Source organism: Topomyia yanbarensis, chromosome 2, assembly GCF_030247195.1.
Source record: "Topomyia yanbarensis strain Yona2022 chromosome 2, ASM3024719v1, whole genome shotgun sequence".
In the NCBI taxonomy this organism is placed as follows: domain Eukaryota; kingdom Metazoa; phylum Arthropoda; class Insecta; order Diptera; family Culicidae; genus Topomyia; species Topomyia yanbarensis.
Genome location: NC_080671.1, coordinates 338,881,697 through 338,905,716, shown reverse-complemented (window position 1 = coordinate 338,905,716; position 24,020 = coordinate 338,881,697). Strand labels below are relative to the sequence as shown.

Below are 24,020 nucleotides of genomic sequence, written 5' to 3'. Positions count from 1 at the left end.
CTGCCCAGCCGGCTAGCTCAAATGCAAACAACCGTTTCTGGCAGAATTTTTCGCCTTACGGTTATTAACGGTTTTTTCTGCCGGATTTCTGCCAGGCACGTACCGGCAGGACCGGTTTTGTACCGCTTCAGGTTTTGCTTGTATTTTTTCTTAATTTTTTTAAAAATTTATGTAAATTTATAATAAAAACATGTCTGGAGACATGAAATCCTTAGTACTTACCATGTTTGAATCCAAAATCTTTGTTTCTTCCTATTTTTTCATCTGCCAAAACTATCCTTCTTGGAAAAATGTAAATATGGCGAAAATGAAACAACGATAAACAAAACAGAACCGGTGAGGCGAATCTGCCTGCTATAACTGGAAGGAGTATAGCTGAATTCTGGCAGCGCCATTTTGATAATTTTGACAGCTGCCGGAATCCTGACGGATTTTTGCTGGCTGCCCTTTTTTCTTCCAGGCGGGTTATACGCTGGTGAGAAAAATCACCTTATTTTGACATCTGTATTTGCGCAGAGGCGCAGAATTAAATAGGGGTGCACGTGGCTTGCGTCAAATGTCAACACTGAAAATGAACAAAAATGTGTTGCTATATATACATATAAGAGACAAAAATTGAGAACACGGAAAAGCACGATTAAATTTGATAAAAGAATACACCTACCAGTTTTGTTTAACTTAATTTTTATTTGATCGTTGTTCTTCATTGCTTCCACTTTTTTCTTTCATTGTAGTGTCAATAGAGAATGTTATGAAAGAGTTTAGCTTCACTTTTTGACAGTTTAGAATGCGTGGATGGAATTTTCCATCACATGACAGTACAAGAAACTGGCTTCGAATCGCTTTTACATTCTAACACCTTGTAAACATGCTCACCGAACTGTCAGTTTTTTCTTCGATTCTGCAATATGCTATCAGTTTTTACGCAAACCTAACTTAACCTCACAAAATGAGAAATTTGCCAATTCTCCGTGATATGTTTACATGGTAATTACGTCGGTGTGCGAGCAATGGATGCACATCTGTTATTAATTTGTATTCGGGCAGGATTAATTTGTGGTTCTGAATTATAGGATGTTGCATGATTCATTCAAGATTATAGTTGGATATTGGTTTGCTTGATGAATGCTACGATTTCATTCAGGTCAATTTCGTTGCTTTCTTTAGATGTCCTAACCTCGTACGGAATACCCGGATATACAAAAGAAGGATGGGTAATGTCGGGGGCATAAAGGCTAGTTTTGAATTTGGAAAATTGGTCGCCGGATTTCGCATAGGATTTGTGCTGGAATTTAATCAGGGTAATTTTTCCGCCGAAATCACTTTAAACTGTCAAACTAAACTTCTTGTGTAAATATCACCAAATTTATAATCTCATAAAATTACGGTTTTCCCCGTCGGAAACAGTTCGTGATGAATAGATACGCTGTTGTCATTTCAAAGCGACAGTTTTATTTCTTACACAAGTTGAAAACTTGTATGTCAGTTCTCAGTGCAAAAACTTCGAACCTTTTAATATCGATTTTTTATTTAACGATATACCGATACAGTCATGATTCTCTGGTTGGACAACAGCCCTTGTCCAACTAACGAATGTAATTCGCTAGTTAAAACAACTGCCAGGTGTCAAAAACTGGTATAAAAGGATGTTAGCAGTTTGAATGCATCTGTTCACATCTCCAACTCTTGTCAGTTAGGTTGTCAAAGTGAATTTAATTGACCTTTCTATTCCCGTTAAAAAAGAAAAGGCGGTGAATTATTTCGTGAGGAAAACAAAACATTTTGCACTACAAAAACCTGTTGAGGTTAAGTATTTCGCGAAGCAAACAAAACAAAATCCTTCGGCGATACATTGCATCTGTGGTCGTAAATCAACTGTCCGAAATCTTAATGTATGAGTTTGACATTCAGATGCTAGATAGCTGACAACGCTGATGTGTATGAACAAAATAGGACAGCGGCTTGCGTCAAAAGTCATCCACGAACATCAACAGCAGACTGCTCTTACGCAATCGACGCAGACTATAATCCAAAACACACAGCATCACGCAAAAAAAACTACAATAAAACAGTCTCTACATCTTCCTCTTCCTACATGGCACCATCCATCTAAGCATTCCACCGGACAATGTTTCCCCTCCAACGAGACCGAGATCGCAGCATCTCAATCCCCGCATGCTCACTCACCGCCGAGGACAAAGTGAAAAATCTCCTAAACGACGATAATGATTATTTTCGACTTGCCCGGCAGCAGTCGTCATTTGCCGTGCTGCCATGATTTGTGGGAAAATATTGCACCGCCTAGTCCGTGTAGTACATCACTTCATGTTCCCGGTCGTTGCGAGGCCCAGCCAGTTGGACAGAAAGAGCGGGACGAAAATCGAAGATTTATCGACTATTTTATTTTGTTTTAAATAGCATTAATAATCGTTGCCCGACTATGTGTTAACAGCATGTGTAGTGCCGCAGCGTCAGATAAACCAGGAAACGAAAGCATCAACTAAAGCCCCTCGGTACTGATGATGATTACCGCGCTAAAACTATCAGCGCGAGAGGTGAGCAAGCAAGCCGCCAACTCGAAAGGTGAAGATAACGAATTATCCGCCAGAGGGCCAGTACCGTATCGATACTTCACCGTGCGGCGTAGGTCAAACTGGACCCGAAGATCGGACCGGCCGGTCGGTCGGCACTGCACAGCTCCAACTACGATATGGCCGTGAAAACAAAAGCAATAAGCTTAATTATCTGATTTATGTTTTCTTCGCAGCCGCCCGAAAGCGTCCCTTGAAGCCGCCCTTGTTCAAATCCGCCTCTCCCGGACTGGTCGGGTCGGACGGGAATCAGATCGCGTTGCGGTTTTTTCAATTTTTATTCAATTACCATTCCTCCCGAATATCACCCGCGGCCAATTTCTGCTAAATATATTCATCATCATTACATCAGCTTTACATCTTTTTAAACAAGCGACCACCACACAGCCGTCCGTTGGCCGCAACCGCTGCTGCAAACCACTCGGATTCGATCTCTTCACCGGTAATCGGTTAACTTCTGTTAATTTCATGTTCTCTTCCGCGCAATTTACATAATTTTGCCGGTCTCTGGTGGGAGCCGAAGAAGGCTACCACGAAGCAATGTGAGGCGAAAAATATCGCGCTCGACATGCCGCACGGACAACAAAGTCTTGTCATTTTTTCCGCGACTTCAAAAAAAAACCCATCGTAACGGAGGAAAGTGTAATGAGTCTTGTTTCATTTTTATTGACATCATTACTCATCCAAGTAGGCGATCGAGCAGCGATATGACCCCTGGTTGCCCCTACCAGTTTCTCACGCTATTTGCCCGGCGTCTGTCAAAGTTCACCATCCGAATAAACATGGCAGCACAAACAACGGCGGCCATTACCAAGCTTATCACGCTGATAAGACATACACTGCTAAACTATGACGGCTAGTCTACTGATGATCGTTTTTTTTCTTAACCGACAAACTTACCCAGCTCATTGTTTAGTATGGTTCTACTTATTCGTTCAAACTGATTGCTAACCAAACAGAATAAAAACCTTTGCCGAGCTCGATTGGAATTGACAATTACAGCATAATACAGTACCTGCTTTTTACTACCGTTGCCCTATCGTATGATGAGGTGACCTGCTCGTGCTTAAACGACGCGGTTCTCAAGTGGCTCGTAGATATTATTGTATAAGCGAACGACAAAAAAACCCTTGGAATATGAATATTTAAACCGATGGCTAAACAAATGAAATTGAATTACAATATCACGCGCTCGCGCTTCGCTACCAAGTGACACTCGAGCACAGGCGTGTAGGAAGACCGAAAAAAACACTTTGCATGTGTTGATCGATTTTAAGCTCCACTGAATTGCTAATGACACGATTATCAATTCCGACGATTGCCCGTACCTCTTTGAAAACCTTCAAATCCATCACAAAACGCCCGGTGACAATCATTCTAACCTCATTTTTCCTTTCTCTTTCAGCTGTGCAACGAGGTCGCGTTCCACCATCGCAACCACCAGGGCTCCCGTACGGTCAATACTCGATACCGAACGGTGACGCCGTCGCCGGATTCAACGGGCACTCGTATCTTAGTTCCTACATCTCGCTGCTGCTCAGGGCGGAACCTTACCCCACCTCCCGGTACGGGCAGTGTATGCAAACCAACAACATCATGGGCATCGACAATATCTGCGAGCTAGCGGCCCGGCTACTGTTCTCGGCGGTAGAATGGGCCCGAAATATACCCTTCTTTCCGGATCTCCAAGTGACCGACCAGGTCGCACTGCTGCGGCTTGTGTGGTCCGAACTGTTCGTGCTGAATGCGTCCCAGTGCTCGATGCCGCTTCACGTGGCACCCCTGCTGGCAGCTGCCGGTCTACACGCATCGCCTATGGCAGCCGATCGTGTGGTCGCCTTCATGGACCACATCCGGATATTCCAGGAACAGGTGGAAAAGCTGAAGGCACTGCATGTAGACTCGGCCGAGTATTCCTGTCTGAAAGCAATAGTCCTATTCACAACAGGTAAAATGCTGGACTATCTCTTCGGAGATGTCCACGCCCTGCTCGCCAAAATCAGCTCCTCCATCCAAACCCTGCAATCCGAATCCGATCTCATCCATCTGGTGCAGATGCAACTGTACCACGCTTCCTCGCAGTCATTCACTAACACCACTAACAATACCAGCTCATCGCAAAATAGTTCACTAAACACTACCAGCAGTAGTAGCGGGAACTCCTCGCTCAACAACCTATCGGGTTCGTCCACCGCTGGCTCGCTGACGGTGGCCATTTCCGAAGCTGCGCCAACCTCGCTGGCTTCCCCTTCGGTGACTACCTCAACAACGAACGAAAATACAACCACCGTCAGCTCAGTTAGCTCGACGACCCCGTTGAACAACAATGATCCTAAAGCCGCCAACAACAATCTGACTGCTGGCGGCGAATCCCCCGCAGGTAACTCACTAACGGCTGCTGGTGTGGGTGCTCTGTTCGGCAGCAGTGCCCAGTCCAAAACACCCCCACTGCCGGCATCGTTGTTCAGCTTCCAAGCGACCCCGAACCGGTCCTACCACGGAACGTTGGATGATTTCGTCAATCTGAGCAGTAGTAGTCCGTACGGAGTCGGTTCGTCTCCGTTCGCAGCAGCGGCAGCGGCCGGCTTCGGTACGGCCGGTATCTTTAGTCCGTACGGTAACGGTAGTCTGCAGAGCACGTCTGCGTCCAAGTACCTAAATCATAGTGCTAGCTCAGAGTACAAGTTTTCCCCGTACAGCCCGTGGAATAGGCGGTAGAAACGCGGGCAGTATACTAGTAGGCGTAGATATGGCGGTGTTACGACGGTTCGACTGGCAACACTTGAAGCGTTGTAGCACTCGGGTTACCATCGGTAGATTACATAGTACCAGTTCGCCAGTGTATTTATTGTGTTGTAAAAAGATAGCTCGTACGTTATTATTTATTAGTGTATTTATTATTTATTATTTATTTAACTTATTCGTTAGTATAGTTACCAGTAGCTTAATATGGGCGCGTTGTAAGACCAAAGGGAAAAATAAACTATTGAAGTTCTATTAAATCAGTATTAAATCGCTTGTTTCAATCTAACAGAGTATTTATGGTTTCGGTCTTAGTTTCGGTAACCTTCACAAGCAAGCGAACTTGAATAGGCGGTAGTAACGACAGAGTAGACAGTAGAAAAAGTCGCTTTTGCGATCCCTCCTCGAATCGTTCCCCCTTCCGAGAAAGCATGTGTAGGCTAGAGAATGCTAGGCCGTCGCGGCAAGTTCATGCTTTGCGTAGTTCCAGGGTTGTTTAGTTCTCTTTCCTGAAAATTGCTCAATCGGATTACAGCCGCATTGCCCTTCACTCACAAACATAAGAAACATCGAGTATTGCACTGAGCAAAACGAGCAGGAATGTTTGCAAAAATTCCAAATAAACACCACCACACTTATTTCTCACCTCCTCTCCCCTATATCGGTAGTTAAAACAACGGTGCACATATCTGGGTAAGGCAGTGGAAATATGCACGACATCCCTTCTTGGAGATGATGATAGCACAGCACAAAACAAAAACCAAAACAGACATGAAACATGAATTCATGTCTCGCGCGAAATTTTCATCTTCATCAGCCTTCGCTCGATTGTGCATCCAGAAGCAACATCCTATACCTTTCAGCACGGTCCACGGGAGAAACGAAAACGTGCTTAGAAAATCAGACAAACTTCGGACAACCGTCTCAATCAGACGGAATTGACAAGGACCGCGCAGATTTCTCGTAGAAGTTTGACAGCCCTGTACTATTAAAACGTCAAAACAATTGACAGTTTTCACGATGACAAAACATTTCGCAAACAAGCCTATATAAAACCTTAACGTTGGAGTGAGTTTAATTGAATTTGACAGGTTATGTCCGAACTTAACGCGCTTGTTTATTCATCCACCCTTCAACGCATCAAACCCCCAACGTAGCACGGCAATCGTACGTCGGCACCGTAGGACAAACCCCTCCCTGTATCGCAATAAAATCGCAAATTTTATGACCCCGCTAAAACTTACTGTATTAATAATTTCAACGTTTACGATTATTGTGATGATTATGTTTTATTGCGGCAATACTCGCACGTCGTCGTGCTCGAATCCGAGAGAGAGCCCCCCTGCGGCTGGTGGTTGCAATCCACTTTCCTACAATAGACATTTCGACATTACGGACCATCTATACGTCCGAGTCTAATGCCGCCCGATGTGACCTTTCGCACCTATTTTTCGTAATTTTATTGACATGCGATTCAGCTTGCAATTTACATCGCTCGCTGACTCGTGTGTTCCGTGTAGCCGGAGTGAGAAAACAATCAGCGACCTGCTACAAACAAAGCTAACCTCTGGGACCTCTACTGCGGAGAGGTGGCAAACTAGACAAAAATGGCTGCCATCTGAGTTTTGCGAACTTGATCGGGTTTAATTTTCTAGCAAGCGGAATAGCTTGAAAGAGATTACTTGTGTTCAATTGTTTTGCTTTCGTGTGCTCTGAATATGTGAAAACTATGTAAACCCGCACACTTTTGTGCAGGTTACTGGGATGACAAACGAACTAAATAGAACAACTAAGTTCTTAAATTTTTATTACAAATCGCGATAGAGCTTTACTTTCTAATATAAAATTATTCTTTACCGATAGAGCTCATCCAATTAATTATAGCAATATATATGATCAACCATTAAAACTTTAGAATATTTGATTGATTTTCTACGAAAATATAAACGCGCCCTCGTTTGACGCTATCGGTCTTCCTTGACAGTGAATTTAGCCACATGGGTTAGAAGTTTTGACAGTTTGACAGCAAAAGCATTGGGGTCAAATGGAAGGTGTAGTGGTAATAATTCAATTTTATAAAATAATTTTTGTTATTCTGTTTACAAAAATGTGTAAAAAAGTTCTACTGCGTATCTTAACATCAGCTTCATCAGAAAAATCAACAGGAACAGCAGGCTGGATATTGTTGGCTCTTCTTCTTTCTGTTTGGCTTGTTTGTGAAACAAAGTCTAAAAATGGCACAGCTATATGAATCTATATTGCCAGTTAATTTTCGTTTATAGTCCAATGGACTTTACTTTTTGCGACAACCCGACGATAAACTCGCAGCGCCAAAAAATTGGACCACCACAGCACGAGTAATTCGCCCAATCAAGATAAAAAAGCGAATTATCTAGCACTCGACGAAAGCCAACTTGTCGACACGTTGCCATTTTCACCGGAAATGTGTTATTGGCTCGAATCAAAACTCGTCGAATGTAAACAAAGTTCATTCTGTAGCGTCCAACAAGCACCCAGGTGGCGAAATCGTTGGAGTTCAACGGCGAGCTGAAGCGTTGCCAGAACATTTTTATTTCCCAGATTTTGTTTTGGGAAACTTTCGGTAACGATCCGATACCCTTCAGGAACTTCTGTTTAAGGAGTACCAGTCCGATGCGGATTAGCCGCATAACCGAGACCTACACTGAAACGAAGACCATGGTATAAACTACTATACTAGAGGTTTAAATTAAAAGGGCTGTACCAGTGAATTTTGGTAGACAATATATCATACTTGTCTTGAGTATGATTCCTGTCATTTGTACCATGTCCATTCCGACATAGAGACATAGTATTTCTTACCATTTCATGGTGATATAAAGGTATTATTAACTATGCTTCTATTTTCGTACAACGGTTAGATTTACCATAAATATGGTTGTTTTGAAAACTGTTATTTGGTTAAAAATATTATTGGTGTTTACTATGTTATAGTAATACTATAGTATATGTGATATATGACCAATATTTCTTTGAATAAATTTGAAACGTTTTGTTTATTGGTTCGTTTATTGATTCGCGCATAAAAAATATATGTGAAAAAACCGGCATAAATATTAATTGTGAAGCTCCACGTCGCTATTTCCTTAGCTAGATGCTATTATATTTTTGAGCGCCTTACTTCATTGTTTACTGTAATATCGTGACCTAGAAACCAAAATCCATATTACAGAGTTTATAACAAGCATATTATAAGATCTTACCGATAAGATTCCCGTACGCCTATTGTTTCTAGGACTCAAAATCGAGTTAATTAAGCTTGTTTTTGTGGTTTTTAGTACATGGAAAATGAAATCATATTAAATCATAGAAATAATTTTTGTTATTTTTATACTCACCGATGATAAAATGCGTGTTTGAAACGCAATCTTTTATTATTGGTTTCGATATTCACTTTCATTTCTAAAAAAACTAATTTGTGAAACAAACAAATGCTCTTGGAGAAACAAATCCTATTTTTCAACAACATGGCGGACACCATTTTCATCACTCGAAACATTACCATATTTATAGTGATTTTAAAATGAAGCCGTGTTCAGTTGAAAAACACTGGTAATTCCTTTTATTAGTACCATGTTCGTGGTAAAACAGATAGAAGTCTGAAGATCCATTCCAAATTGAAACCAGAATCATAGTAAAATTGACAATTTTAGAGGTTATTTCAGCCATGAAATAAAGCTTAAATCAAATACACAAAATAGTAAAAAACACATTGAGTGTTTTTCCGAACTGTATGGTAGTTTCAAGCATTTTCTGGTAGACTAAACATTATTCATGGTAAATTTAACTTTTTAGTTCAAATGGTTTTTTCTACCATGACTCTGTAGTTAGAACTACCATATCGTTCTTTTCAGTGTAGGAACCGAAGCGGCGCAAAGCCGCTGAGGATCCGTCAGGTGAGGCGGTCACCTCTGATTTAAAATTTGCCCAGCTACTCGAACATAGGGGGTATCCGTAGTTTGAGTACGACTGAGCGGTAGCAGAGTCGTACACCACGCGTAATATGCGATGTGTCATAACCACATTGTGTGGTGCAATCAAAATAAAATTGGCAACAGTAGCAAAATGTAAACATAAATGAACACTCTCGGTGAACCTTTTGACATTGATTGTCGACGAGTTTGGATTCGAGCCTATAATACGGGCCCACCTAGCCTAGAACAGGATCCGCCAGAATCTATCCTTTGTTGTTGAACCCAAAAACGATGTTTTAAAAATGAAGGCACGAGTGGAGAATATCAGTCAATTTGGCTGCACAGTTTTCCTAGTTATTTTGTCTGCTTGTTTTGGCAACCAGAAATATTGTGAAAGTCGCTGCGACTTGTAGTTTCAATAAAAGCTTGACGAATTCCATTTTTGGAATAATTCGCAAAATACTCAATCATCCTATTCGAAAACGCAATGATTTCCATTACTGGGTCTGGTTACATGCTTTTTCGTTGCACTAGAGAGAATATATCGAGAATGCAGCTGATGAGTAATACCTTTATTGTCGCACAGTTGGCTACTTTGCTGATACCTCTCACAAGAAATATTTATGGTTAATGTCACGATATTAGGAGAAAACTAGTCGATAAATTTATAATTTTCAAACTTCGCATCTACCAGCTATACAAAATGAGGCTACTTCAAAATATTGTCAGAATTGCCAGATATCGTGATTTAGTTTATAACAACGATTCCTAATTGTTGTTATTTTTTATAAAGATTCCGCTTTCTGGCATAAAATTTATCTGTAATTATAATTAGTACGTAGCACGGTTTGTTTATCCTTTATTTTTAGGCGGATATAAAAAAAACGACTTCAACGTTATTTCGTGACTTTTATACTTTTATGGTAAACAAGCTTCGTTACCACTTCGAAAACCTCATAAAAAATAGTTTAAACTTTTCTATAAAGCCTAATCCAATCTATTTTGGGTTTTCAAGCCAATTCTCGTGAGATTGCTTCATTTATAATAATTTTAAACCCTTATGTGCACGAAACTGATTTTTCCTTGGTGCTTATTTTTCTAGTTGGATACGATATATACCTCTTGTTAAGGCTTTATATCACATAATTCGGTATGTTTCCAAATGGCAACAGTATGCATTTAAGGGTTAATCTAAACAAATTAATTGCAACGTAAAACCAACATATTGGCAACAATGTTGTTGTTACTTTCAACGGGGATCAACGCAATAAAAAGATCTTTTTCGCTTGGAAAAACAAGCCTCCTGACGGATCCTATACCGAGGTTTTAGCTACTGACAAGTGCTGACATCTGTGGCGCATCTGTGGCGATTTCGGATGTTCCCAGTAAACAAAATGACTTGACTTGGTAACGTGCCCCCGGTTGGTACTTCAGTAAACAAAATGACGGCTGGGCGGATTTAAATAGATGCTGGCGAGCGGTAAGCTACTTAAATATTGTTCTACGCTACCCGCCGTAACTTGTCGATTACTAAAAAATCATGCTATCCTCTTGATTGAATATAGAGTTCTAGGCAAACCATTTCACACACACCACTTAAGTGGTTAGTTTTCCTCCAGTTGTCATATGTAAAACTGTCAGCCAATTTAATCATTTGAAATAGCTCGTATAAAGTATTTATAATGGTGCTGAAATGCTCTTTGTCGCTGTTAAAGTCATTTCGAAGACCGGTTGGTCAGGTTCCATCATGAAAATAATCCGACCGAAAAGTTATTTTCGATTTGTTTTGCTCCACCTATGACAAGTGGAGGAAAAAAAATCGTCGAACGCACTAATACAGTTACAGATTGTCAAGTACTTTATATGTTGCTGTTTACACACATACGTATAAGGTTTAATTAAAAAAAATCGGTTTCGACAGCACTTGTATCTTGAATTCTCGTTTTTCTCGCTTGATGTCAACAAATCCACCATGGTGGCCAGACCGACCAATTTATCGGTAGTGCTACCAGTTCACAGAAGACTAGGACAATTAGGAATCAGGAATCAGAATGTATTGGATCGTTTTGCACGTTCCTCATGTTACTCAGAGATTTGTGGCCTTGTTGTTTCAAGCTTTCCTGTTGAGAAGGGAAAAGGAGATGAAATAAAAAGGTAGGGAAATGGAAAATGACAACACAATACAATCACAACAAAAAATGCAAATGATTCTGGATTCTTTACTCCCGAAGAAATAATGAACCCTACTGATAAAGCCTTTAACTCTTTACCACACTGTATTATACAAAAGCATATCATTGAGTTTTATCTTCCTATACATAGGTTCATCTATGTAAGGAGAACCAAAAATCCGGACACGAAAGATCACTCGAATAATACTCAGCACACTGAATAGTAGCCATGTGATAATTGAGTCAAAGCCCTGAATTCACTTTTTTTGGATTTACATCCAGCAGAAAAGTTTTCGTTTGAAGTCAAATTTGCCAGCTACGCCAATGGTTGACATGTTGAGCTGCAGCCGAGGAGCGAATCATGTGCTTTATCCAACTTATCAACAGTTGTAGAACTGGTTATGGATCAACAAAATCACTCCCAATCCGCCCATTTATTTCCAGTAAAACCGGATTAACCACGTACCGATAAAAGGCGGATGGCACGAGAAATGCCAACTTCTTCAATTCGAGTACGACAAGAGATTAATAATATCGATCTCGAACCTGCCGAACTAAGTGCTTTTGGGGCAGCCTGACTATCACAGGAAAAATAAATTCTTTTATCGCAAATTCTCTGTCGAAGTGCCGATTGTACGCCACACTGATTCGCGAAAATTTCCGCAATACGGTACAGTATCGACCAAGCGAACGAGATTCGTCTAATCTCATTTCACGACAGTAGACACCAGCACTGGCTTGGCCCTTCAATAAAGAAACGTCAGTGTAACAAACTGCTTATTTTTCAAGTTGTCGCTCTTCGTGAGGAGGAATTCTCACATAGAAGAGGTTTAAAAGGAAAACAACGTGTAAGCGTAAAGCTACTAGGAGCAAGTATATACTCATCCCAAGTAACCATTTGAGGACATGATATTGTGTATCTAGTTGCTCGAGCTATTGGGTTATTGTTCCAGAGCCCAGTAACCTTAAGACGGTATGCACATGAAAGTGCCTCTTGTTTTAGAAACACAAATAGTGGTTTTATATTCAAGAGTGCCTCTAAAGCAGTAGTAGGTGTTGTCGTGAACGCAGCAGTCATCGCCATCAAGACCATCATCTGATGGTGGTTTAACTTCGACTGGATTGTCGTGACTTCTCCCTCCTACCAGCACACAAGATACCTTTATGCCAGTATTAGTATAACAATTAGTCGGTGTTAAGTCAGACCGGACTAAGTCGCAAAACATCAAAAAATGAGTTATTGATAGCACTTTTATCGGATTCGAAATATGTAACAATAAACAAGAATTATGGCAACAATTATTTTCCAATTATAATGTACAGGATGCTGCGATTCAAACTTTAAACGCGTTTTCTCGAAATCAATGCACTGTCACTTAGTCCGGTCTGACCTAACACCGACCAATTGACGTGTAGTTCCACTGAATGTACTTGGGTTGGAGTACCCAAAACTTACCGAAAGCCTGTCTATATTTGCCAATGTGAGCTGACCATGTTAGTTTTGAATCAAGAATTACCACAACGTACTTGACTTGATCTGCGACAATATTTTCAGAGTCAAAGAACTACAACGGACGAGCTCCGGTTTGTAGCCTTCGTTGCGTGAAAATTACCATTAATATTTTATTTGAATTAACTGATAGTGCAACATAAAGACACCATTGCTCAACAACACATAAGGCTTGCTGCATCAAATCAAAGAGTGTGTTAATACAAATACCGGTGATTATCATGTAGTTTTCATCGGTGAAACTATGTGTCGGAAACCCAATCTCATTAAGCTTCGTCATGAAGTCATCGGTGACAAGGTTTTATGCAAGTGGTGACAGTACAACACCTGGAGGACATCCGCAGATAGTCAGTTTCCTTAGCTCTACTGGTCTTAACGATAAGCACAGATGTCGGTTGCTAAGCATTACGTGTATCTAGTTCGTGGTATATGAAGGTACTGGGTCACAGCCTCTGTCTAATTAAAGGCTAGTTTACAGTTAAGGAAACATGTCACGGGATTTTGGTCCCTGTGTATTTTAAATAGATCCCGAAATTTCAAAACCTGTAGTGAGAAATGAGTCTACACAAAAATGACAGTTTTCATAAAGTGTAAACCCAACCGCAAGAAACGTCACGGGATTTTAAAACTCTCCACACTAAAAATCCGGCCGGGAGCAATGCAACCTAAATTGTTTCCGACGGAGAAAATAGTATTATTATTATGTTTAAAATTCGGTGCTCTTTTGACACTGTTGGTATTTTTTAGAAGCAGCAGAACTTTTGTTTTAACAGTTTGGAGAGATTTCGGCAAAAAAATTTCCCTGGTTAAATTCAGACACAAATCCCGTGACCCATTTTCCGAACTGTAAACTAGCCTTAACGAATTTGATTCGCTAGTTGGACCGTCTGACAAATGTCAAAAATTCTACAAAGGAAACGTTAGTAATGTAAATGCATCTGTTCGCATCTCTAATTATTGGCGGATTGATTGTGAAAGATATTTTGACGCTCAGATGCTTTTTAGTTGGACAATGGTCCAATTAGCGGAGGTGCAACTGAAAACCATTTTCCGCTGGTTTGCCTATGTGTGGTTCGCTCGCCAACTACCGATTTTTGTCTTGTGTCTTGACTTGCTTAAGGGGTTACATACTTTTTTATTTAAAAAAAATGGATTTTTTTTTATTAATTTATCTGAAACTGCAACTTCTTGAGAATATTTTCCCAAATATTAATAGAGATCCGAGAAATAGATCGAAAGTTACAGCACTTCCAAGCGCGTTTCATCTACCATGAGGAGTGGTAACTTGAAATTTTAAACTTTGATTATCTCGAAATGTCGTTTTTCCAAAAATATTTTTTCCGTGATCACGATTACCGAAAAACCACTCATTCGATCTTCTTTAATTTTTTTCAATTGATCGTAATTAATTTTTCTCGTACCTTAACGATCCCTTTTTAAGCATAAATTTTTGTTTTGTAGATGACAATTTTTTTAATACAATTTTTAGAGCTTTAAACAGCGATTTTTAAGGAAAAATGTTTCCGAATGCAGGAAAAAAAATATTATTTATTCAACTAATCGTTAATGTGTGAGGAATACTATTATACTAATGAAATTTTTTGAGCTTTGAGATTTTAGTTGATCTATTGGTCTTCAATCGTGATCACCGCAAACCTGTTAAATAAAAAAGGGTTTCGGGGAAAAGGCCATAGCTCCGCCAATTATCTATACGTTTTAATAAACTTATGCTAAATGTACTACAAAAATACTATAAGTTTGATGTAATGAAATCATTGGTTTATGCCTTTACGTAAATTTAAACTTTCTTGACATTTTTCTCACAAAAAGGTTTGTAGCCCCTTAAAGCTTTCTACGGTTAATAATTTGAAAATATCCATCTACGTCATTTCTGTGTTATGCATACACAGAAGTGGCAATTCCTCTCTATACTAATACCCAGTACTCTCCCGTTTTTAGTGTAAATGTAGTATCTTTGTAGTAAAAAGAATGATGATGATGGTGACGAAAAAGCGTTGTCCGTATGTGGGATTAAATTAACTATAATTTTTTTGTCACCTTACCAAATCAATTTATTTAGTCTACTCCTAAATCAACGCTGATCTATCCAACAAATATTCTAATACAAATAAACTGTTCGATTCTTTGTTAAATTAAGAACGATAAAGTTTAATATTCTAAAAAGCAAACCGTTTTGTTGACGTTTCGATTAGCTCGAAATCATCTTCAGTATCGATTAAACAATAATAGTTTTAAAACCAACTTATCCAACATACGGGGGTGGCGGAGGGTTTTTATCTTCACCACCATCATCATTCTTTCTTTTCTGCTATTTTCATATTATGTGTTTTGTCTATGAAACTTTTATTCTAAACAAAAACAGACACAACACAACAACAACGGTGAACTCAGTCAATCTTTGTAGCGCACCTAGTGGTGAGAATTATACTTACTCTCGAATATACCGTTAGTTTTTTTTCACAACTCACGCACTCCTTAGACTCTCCGTGAAGATGAATTTGTGTTGAATACCTTGCATTGTTCATGGTGGACGACGTCGAGAACAGTTTCTTCAGCGAACAACGATTTCACGCTCAACTGGCTGTTTAAGGCCTATTTACACGCTCAGTGAAAGTGAACGTGAACTCGATGCGCACCAAGTTGTTTTTTTAATTTCTCACTTATTAGTGCATAGAAATTGATGAAACTGGAACTAAACGATAGTACATTAATATACTTAGCGAATCCATGCACAATTATTCGATATAATAGAATCAATGCAATAATATTCATATTCCCCGATCATTTTAAATATTCCACGGTGAAATATGTTCGCAGTGGACAATTCACTTGTTCACCGGTAGTGTAAACGCGACGAAGGGCGGAATTGATGCGGAGTGGTGAATATAAATGTCATCGCTGTTCACGCTGAACGTTCGCCTTCGAATACCAGATTGCATTCTGACAAACTGTAAACTGCCAGTTGAGCGTGAAATCGTTGTTCACCGATGAAACTGTTCATGACGTCGTCCACCGTGAACAATGGAAGGTATTCAACACATGTTCACATTCATTTTCACCGAGAGTGTAAATAGTACTTTACAGTTTGTCAGAATGCAATCTGGTATTCGAGGGCGAATGTTCACCGTGAACAGCGATGACATTTATATTCACCACTCCGAAACAATTCCGTCCATCGTCGCGTTTACACTCCCGGTGAACAAGTGAAATATCCTCTGCGAACATACTTTACCATGTAAAGCACTATTTAGACTCTCGGTGAAAATGAACGTGAACATGTGTTGAATACTTTCCATTGTTCACGGTGGAGGACTTCGTGAACAGTTTCACAGCGAACAACGATTTCACGCTCAACTGACAGTTTACAGTTTGTCAGAATGCAATTTGGTATTCGAAGGTGAAAGTTCACCGTGAACAGCGATGACACTTATATTCACCACTCCGCATCAATTCCGTCCATCGGCCCGTTTACACTCCTGGTGAACAAGTGAAATATCCACTGCGAACATATTTCACCGTGGAATATTTAAAATGATCGGGGAATACAAATATTATTCCATTGGTTCAATTATATCGAATAATTGTGCATGGATTCGCTAAGTATATTAATGAACTATCGTTTAGTTCCATTTTCATCAATTTCTATGCACTAATAAGTGAGATATTGGAAAAAACAATTTGGTTCGCATCGAGTTCACGTTCATTTTCACCGAGGGTGTAAATAGGCCTTAATATTCAAAATGATCGGGGAATATAAATATTATTGCATTGATTCAATTATATCGAATAATTTTGCATGGATTCGCTAATTATATTAGTGTACTGTTGTTTACTTCCATTTTCATCAATTTGATGCGCATCGAGTTCACATTCATTTTCACCGAGGGTGTAAATAGGCCTTCAACTAGAACAGTACCTCAAAAATACCTGTTTGAGTATTTTTACAACAATAATAAGTGCGAATGAAGTGTAAACAATACATGATTGTCTTATTTACATGCTCAGAGGAGAGCTCTGACATTAAGTTCAACTGCATTCCCTTCAGGAAGTCGTAACCAAAGAAATATGGCGTCATTTAACCCATTCATGTCCATGTTGTTTGTGGACAACAACGTTTTTAAATAGCTATAACTTTTGATTGAGGTGAGATTTGCTCACAAAAACAAGTAAGGCTCATTAATGTGACTATTGCCTTTAATTTGAGTATTAACAGTTACAAGGATCAGCTCTAGAGTCTAGAACTGAAGTTATTGCAATTAATGTGATTGGATTCCGATGGAGCAGTGCTGCCAGGGACAGTTTACGTTGACGACGGAAAATGATTTTTTCATATATCTTCGTTATGGTGCAATATTATTGAAAACTGATAAAACTTATCAATCTATACTGTCGTTGGCTACGTTCTCCACGTAATTGGACTATTGTAATTATTCTAGGAGAATTGTATTGAGCATAGGAAGGTAAAAATTGACCAGTTTCTAGCACTGCCATGTGAGCATCTATCTTTATGAAAATAGGCTTTTCGTGTTTCTTGACCCAACCGTTTTCAAGGAAAAATAGTTTTGAAACCCTACATGCACTAGAAAAAAGTTGGGCATGAAAGGGTTGAGACACGATATTGTTTCAACCTCAAACAGAAGTTAAAATTTCTAAACGAAAAGAAATTGAATTGCTTTAAACATTTTTCAAGTTGCATATTAAAAACTAACTGATCCCGCAAATGGTTGTAGATTAAATTTTCCAAACATGCCAAAACACTACCTCGCATCTACTCCAACCCTAAAACTTAAAGCAACGTAATTAGAATGCACAAAGCCGTCGTGACTATAAATTGAATCTAACTTTATCTCAAGGACAGGTACCACTAATTTGTTGGCTTCCTACCATTAGCATGTACAAGAGGTAAAAGACCCACCGAACAACCCCCACCCGGGTTCCGCATGATTCGACAACAATCGCAGAACAAACGTGAAAGTTTTAAAATGTTATCCTTAACCCAAACTTCCACCTCAACAATTCACCACCGAGAAGAGACAAACGTGCACTGGAAGATACCTATAGTTAAAACTAATAAATTAAACTGTTTGTATGCAAACCGAGCTGTTTGCATACACTTTGTCCTCCAGTTCTAACCTCTGTCAGCTGAAGATAGCTTAAGACCAGCATTCAAGCAGGACATAACGGCTTTGTTTACAGCTTATCGTAAACTAATCTTCGGGATGACCTTTTGCTGCCATAAAGATTCTATGACTTCCGCACTCTCCCGCTGGGCTAGATTTAATTCCCGCACACAATCTGGCGAGGCTGCCAGTTCCCTCCGACGACGCGGCGGCAGGGGTGTGAAATTTACATATCAAGGCAGGACACCCCACCGCCACGTACTGGATATTAGGATATCTCGTAACAATAACCGTCCTATCCTTTGAATTTAATAATAATTTTACCACCCTTCATTCTGGTTATCACGGACACATTAGAGGTGATAGTTTCATCGTAACCTTTAAACAAATTTCATCAGCGCATTTCTACCCATGCGAAAATGGGATGGAAGGAGGTTGGTTTGACCTTAATTCTGCCCCGCTAAGGATTTCCAAACAGCGGCAACACATGCAAATGTGTTGCTCTGGCATTTAAACAACGAATCATCTGTCTGTACAGTCTGTATGTCTGTTCGACATTTGACATCGTCTAAATACTTTCCTTTTTTCTGTCGAGTGTTATGAATTTAATGCGCATTGAAACGGTTTGACATTATGGCATTGTTTGGTGAAGGAGTAATTGAATTACAAAGCCTCGCTGTTCGAAACCTTGCCAACCCGTCACCGATCACTGCCATCGACCGAATGCAAGTGAGTAACAAACTGGAGGAAGAAATGGATAATTTTAGTTTTGGAATGTCAAGAATTAGTTCTAACGATAACAGATTCAAAAAGATTTATACTTTGAAATCACAGGCACTACACTCAAGTCGCTTTTTACGAATAGATCCACTATAAAGGGCGAACACGAAATTATTGCGACGCATTCAACAGGGCATAACTTTTTTACCATTGGGTAAAAATCAACCAAATTTTGCACACTTTCTCATTGATGTGTATTGTTTACATGCTGTCAAACTCGAAGTCGTGTTTTTCGATTCAACGAAAATGGAGGTGAACCAACGCGAGTCGAGAGAACAAATTCTTTCCAAACACCTGAAATTTCCTAACCTGTCGCACCGGCAGTTGGGAAAAATGTTGAACATTCACCATTCAACCGTCTCCAGAGTGTTGAAGCGGTTCCAGGAGCGGTTGACCTTGGACCACGGCAAAGGAGCTGGAAGAAAACCGGGACCGGAGAACAAAAAGACGGAGGGAAAGGTGAAGCGGATGATTAAAGCAAATCCCAACGTCTCGGCATGTCACAGAGCTACGTCCAGAATGCAAAGAAGAAAGCTGGACTACATACATACAAGGTACAGAACTTCCCAAACCGCGATGAGCGGCAACAATCGACGGCTAAAACTCGGGCACGGAAGCTCTACGAGAAGATGCTGACAAAATATGGCTGCTGTGTGATGGACGACGAAACGTATATAAAAGCCGATTTTAAGAAATTTCCGGGGTTGGAGTTTTTCACCGGCAAGAGCAAGTTCTATGTGGACGACAAATTTAGGAAGAAGAAAATGTCGAAGTTCGCCTCCAAATATCTCATTTGGCAGGCCATCTGCTCTTGCGGACTGAGGAGTGAGCCTTTCGTGACAAAGGACACAGTAAATGGCGAGATCTACAAATCTGAGTGCCCCGAGAAGCGTCTTTTGCCGTTCTTGCAGCAGCACGACGAAGCTCCGCTATTTTGGCCAGATTTGGCATCATGCCACTATTCTAAAAGTGTCCTGGAGTGTTATGAGGCCAATTCTGTCCATTTTGTTCCAAAGGACATGAATCCGCCAAACTGTCCGGAGCTGCGCCCGGTGGAGCAGTACTGGGCAATGATGAAGCGGGAACTTCGGAAGAGCAAGAAGACAGTCAAAGACGAGAAGGACATGTTAAGAAAATGGAAAAAAATGAAAAACTGGTACCGGATGACACTGTAAAGACTTTGATGGAGGGAATCAAGCAAAAATGCGTTCAAGACTCCATCGATTAACTTTTCTTTTGATTTTTGAAGTAAATATATGTATAAAACTACCCTAAAATTTTGGTTCGATTTTAAACATTATAAGAAAATTGGCATGACTTTTTCGGTGTCGCAATAATTTCGTGCTCGCCCTTTACTATATTTCTCCTTTGTGTAGAAAAAATTAGGTAAAAGCTTTTTTATTTAGCAGAATCTTTTGACAGCAGATTGTCTAGGGTAGGATGAATCTAAAATTTTTCAGATAGAATCATTGTAGATGACAGCGCATTTTATAAACGAGGTTTTGCTAGAAATACACAGAGAGTTTTTGCTACAGATGCAATAGATTTTAGGTGTTGCAGGATGTTCCTCTGTTCGTGAAGTTCGACAGAAGTCATCTGTTGCATATTTCATCATGTAAGAAATGTGATACCGATTTCATTAGGAACGTTCGTTAGCGCCGAAATTTCATTTTGCCAAAACACCACACCAAGCAAGAAGGCTAACGCTAAATTAAGATCTGCATGATTTTACACCCTGGTGAGGCGGTACAAAGGGTAAGGCGATGATCGCATAAGCCGGTTATCGTACGGTCGAGCCCCACCCAGGAAAGATTCTTAGTCACAATAGAATCACAACACTAGCCCTTTAGTTTCCTTGGACTCTGAGAATAATTTTCAGTTGCAACATAAGAGAATCGTTAATTATTTTAATCCAAAAATCGCCTTCTCTTTCGATAGCTATAGTTAAACGCTTCCGAAACTTCTGAATGTTCGTTTTACCATGTTAAGATCCAAAGATGTCATCATTGCCATGATTTTACTTTTGAAGCACCTACCCAAGTGTGCTATGAGAGGTACTATTGGTATTCCTCTCGACTTCGTCCGCAATATTTTGCGCAAGCCATTTCCGCGTTTTGTTAGCTCCATCTTGTTGGAAGATTAACCCTAGAACGTTGCACTTGCGTTTTTCACCCAAGAACGTTGCACTGGGGTATAAATGTACCCCACGCATTTGATCGCAATTTTCGCAGGTAAACATGCAAACAAAAGAAATGTATAATAAATCATTTTCTTCATTTTTTAATTGCAAAAACAGCTGTGTAAGTGAAAGTAAGGAATTTATTGAATCAATGATACATAAATTGTTTTGAGCAAAATAAAAATAGAAAAAAATCGCGGTTTTGACTTTTTTCACAAAAATTACCATAACTTTGCGAATTTTCAACCGATTTGAAGAAAATCAAATGATTCTTGAACGATATAGAATGGAATTTCAATATTTTTGAAAAAGGGCAAATATTTTGAAGAGTGTTTGGAAAACACCAAAAAAGGTTGGGAAAAGGAAATGAAAAAAGACCAGACCAGTAATACATTGGTAACACGCAACGTTACTGTTACAGCAGTTACTGTGCGCAAATTATTCTTGCGAGCAATTGCTGTGAAAAACTATAAAAAATAAACAATAAAACAATAAAAATCAGCAAAAATGAGAACGATTTTTTGTTCCGCTTCAAAATTAAATTAAATTAATTAAACAAATGATTAAAAACGATTATATAATACTAACTGTTACTTACGTAGTAAAACAGCTAGTATTTAAACTGGTATTGTCACGAATCACATTTCCACTGACAGCACGAAACCTGACAAAATACTAACGGCAACCGTACACTGGGGTACAAATGTACCCCACGCCAACTTTGACACCTGCTTCCACAAAGACTATAAGCAAACTGGCTATGCCACCTTTTCCTACTCTTACTAGGAACTCTAAATTGAATTATGGTTAGGGTCCCAGGTCGGTAAATGCCGAATTCTCGCCTTCACACGGCTCCGAAGAAGGCATGTGGGGAACATTTTTACCCCAGTGCAACGTTCTAGTGTTAAATGAAGGCTAGCATCACTGTCGGAAAATATTCGTACATAGCTATTACACACCACAATTTGGCTGTTGTTTTCGGCAAAATTTCGCCAAATTTTCATCAGCTGAAAGTTTCAGCAATTTAATATGCTGAAGCTTCAGGTTTTTTAATTTAATTTTTTTAAGCTTTCGATCTATTTCTCGGATCTCTATAAATATTTGGGAAAATATTCTCAAGGAATTGTACTTTCAGATAAAGTAACAATTTTTTTTTGCTTTTTTTTAAAAAATAAAGATATGTAACCCCTTAATCGACAGGAAATACTTTGCTGCTCCGACTAGGATTATCCAATCTGTCTTCGTTAACTTCATTTTTACACTCACATATAATGAATCACTGAAGCTGACAAAGTTAATTGTATTTCTTAACACGTGGTGGCGGGACCTGCAATATTCTCATCAGGCAAATACCTGAGAAAGGCTCCCTCCAAGTCTCAAACGAAACGAATTCCACCACTCTTTATTGCGTCATTTTTGTCATCTAGTTCGCCTTCATACTCGATACTAGACGACCGGGCTACACTTGGTAAAATATTCAGTCATGGCCAGACTCTTGAACGATATCAGTATTGCATTCCTTATATAATGGAACTGAATAAATGAAACCGAAAGCCTAAACTCTATTTTCGCCTTAAATAAATGTTCCTCCTCTAGATGCATGATCTTGATGAGAAAATGGATCTTAGTGTGAATAATCATATTTTTGGCAATTTAGGGAGTGCTTTTTTAAAATAATGATAACTTGTGTCTTTTGAACTATAGTGCTGATTATGACTTGGTATGGTAGAAACTAGAAATATCATCACTTAAGTCATTGTTAAGTGACTGGTACGCATAGTTCCAGTTAGTACTTTATATTAAGCTTAACCTCAAATGAGCTTTATTTTTTATGTATTTTCCATGTCCAATGCAACAAACAAAGAACAAATTACGCCCTTGATTATAACATATTATTTTTTTAGGCGCGGTGTCAATTTGCGAACAGTTTTATTCCATCAGCTTGTATCATTCATATCTATTTAATCTACTTCTTCCAAAAACTTTTTGCGCAGGAAAACTACACGTTTTAGCTTCATATGACCGCTTGAAAAATATAAATAGTTATAGAGGAAATTATTCGATTGAGTTCGGTTTGACAAATTAGCTCGAATTAACTATCGAATTCGACTTCGTCTCATCAGAATCCGACAATAAGTTAGTGACAGGACTAAAATTTTAACTCCTCTCTTTCCTTCGATTGGCAATTCTTCCATCAGCATTGGTTCTGCTATTCACTTGCACTCGGGTTCTTCTGCCAAAGCACAGGAAGGAGTTAAATGAAAATCATTTCGAGACGAAAAGCCAAACATAATCAAGATTAGCGGCGTGAATAATCAACTTAGCCCTGGGTCGTTTTTGGCTAGATTAAAATGGGAAATTTCATCTCCCATCCCTTCAATCTACCAGGATTGCGTTGTTCTTTTACACTGCCACACTGGCGGGCAGGCCTGTTGGCAGCAACACGGTCCAAATGTATGAGTACTATAAAGTTAGGGTTACGAAGAAGTGTAATGTTTTGTTTATCCACAACCACCTCCGCTGCCGCCACCGCCACACGCACTTCCCACAGGCCACCGCAAAATGTGAGGTTATGAATACGATTTTCGCAACCTTCGGTAGGTTGGGCACGTGCGACCTTTCATCACCCCGCATGTAAAATTGTCCCACCTACCTAATTACGAGCGCCATTGTTGCGGTTACCACGCACCATTGCTGCGTTGCGTTTGTTTAGAACGAAAAATAAAGTGAAAAATTGCGAGCACGCAAATGAAGCTACAAATGGCCGGCACACGACCGGCCACTTGTACTCATTTAACGTAGTCGCATCGGAAATATCCGCACCAACCGGTCGTCCTCGGTACAAATTTAAATTTGGTTCGCCGATGATAAGCGTACGTTGAGCTTACCCCATCTCCATCGCAGTATCTTAGAAAAGTTAATCTCTGGATGAGGTGCTCTCTGCGCGGAGGTA

At 39.6% G+C, this 24,020-nt stretch overlaps 1 protein-coding gene across 2 annotated transcripts in view; it reads left to right on the top strand.

Annotated features, from left to right (window-relative positions):
• The window catches only part of LOC131684044 (nuclear receptor subfamily 2 group F member 1-B), a 209,114-nt gene that overhangs the window by 107,500 nt on the left and 77,594 nt on the right, over positions 1-24,020 (top strand). For both annotated transcript variants that reach the window (XM_058966560.1, XM_058966559.1), the window contains exon 3: positions 3,997-4,539. In XM_058966560.1, coding sequence (XP_058822543.1) covers positions 3,997-4,539 — 543 coding nt within the window. The remainder of the gene's footprint in view (positions 1-3,996; positions 4,540-24,020) is intronic.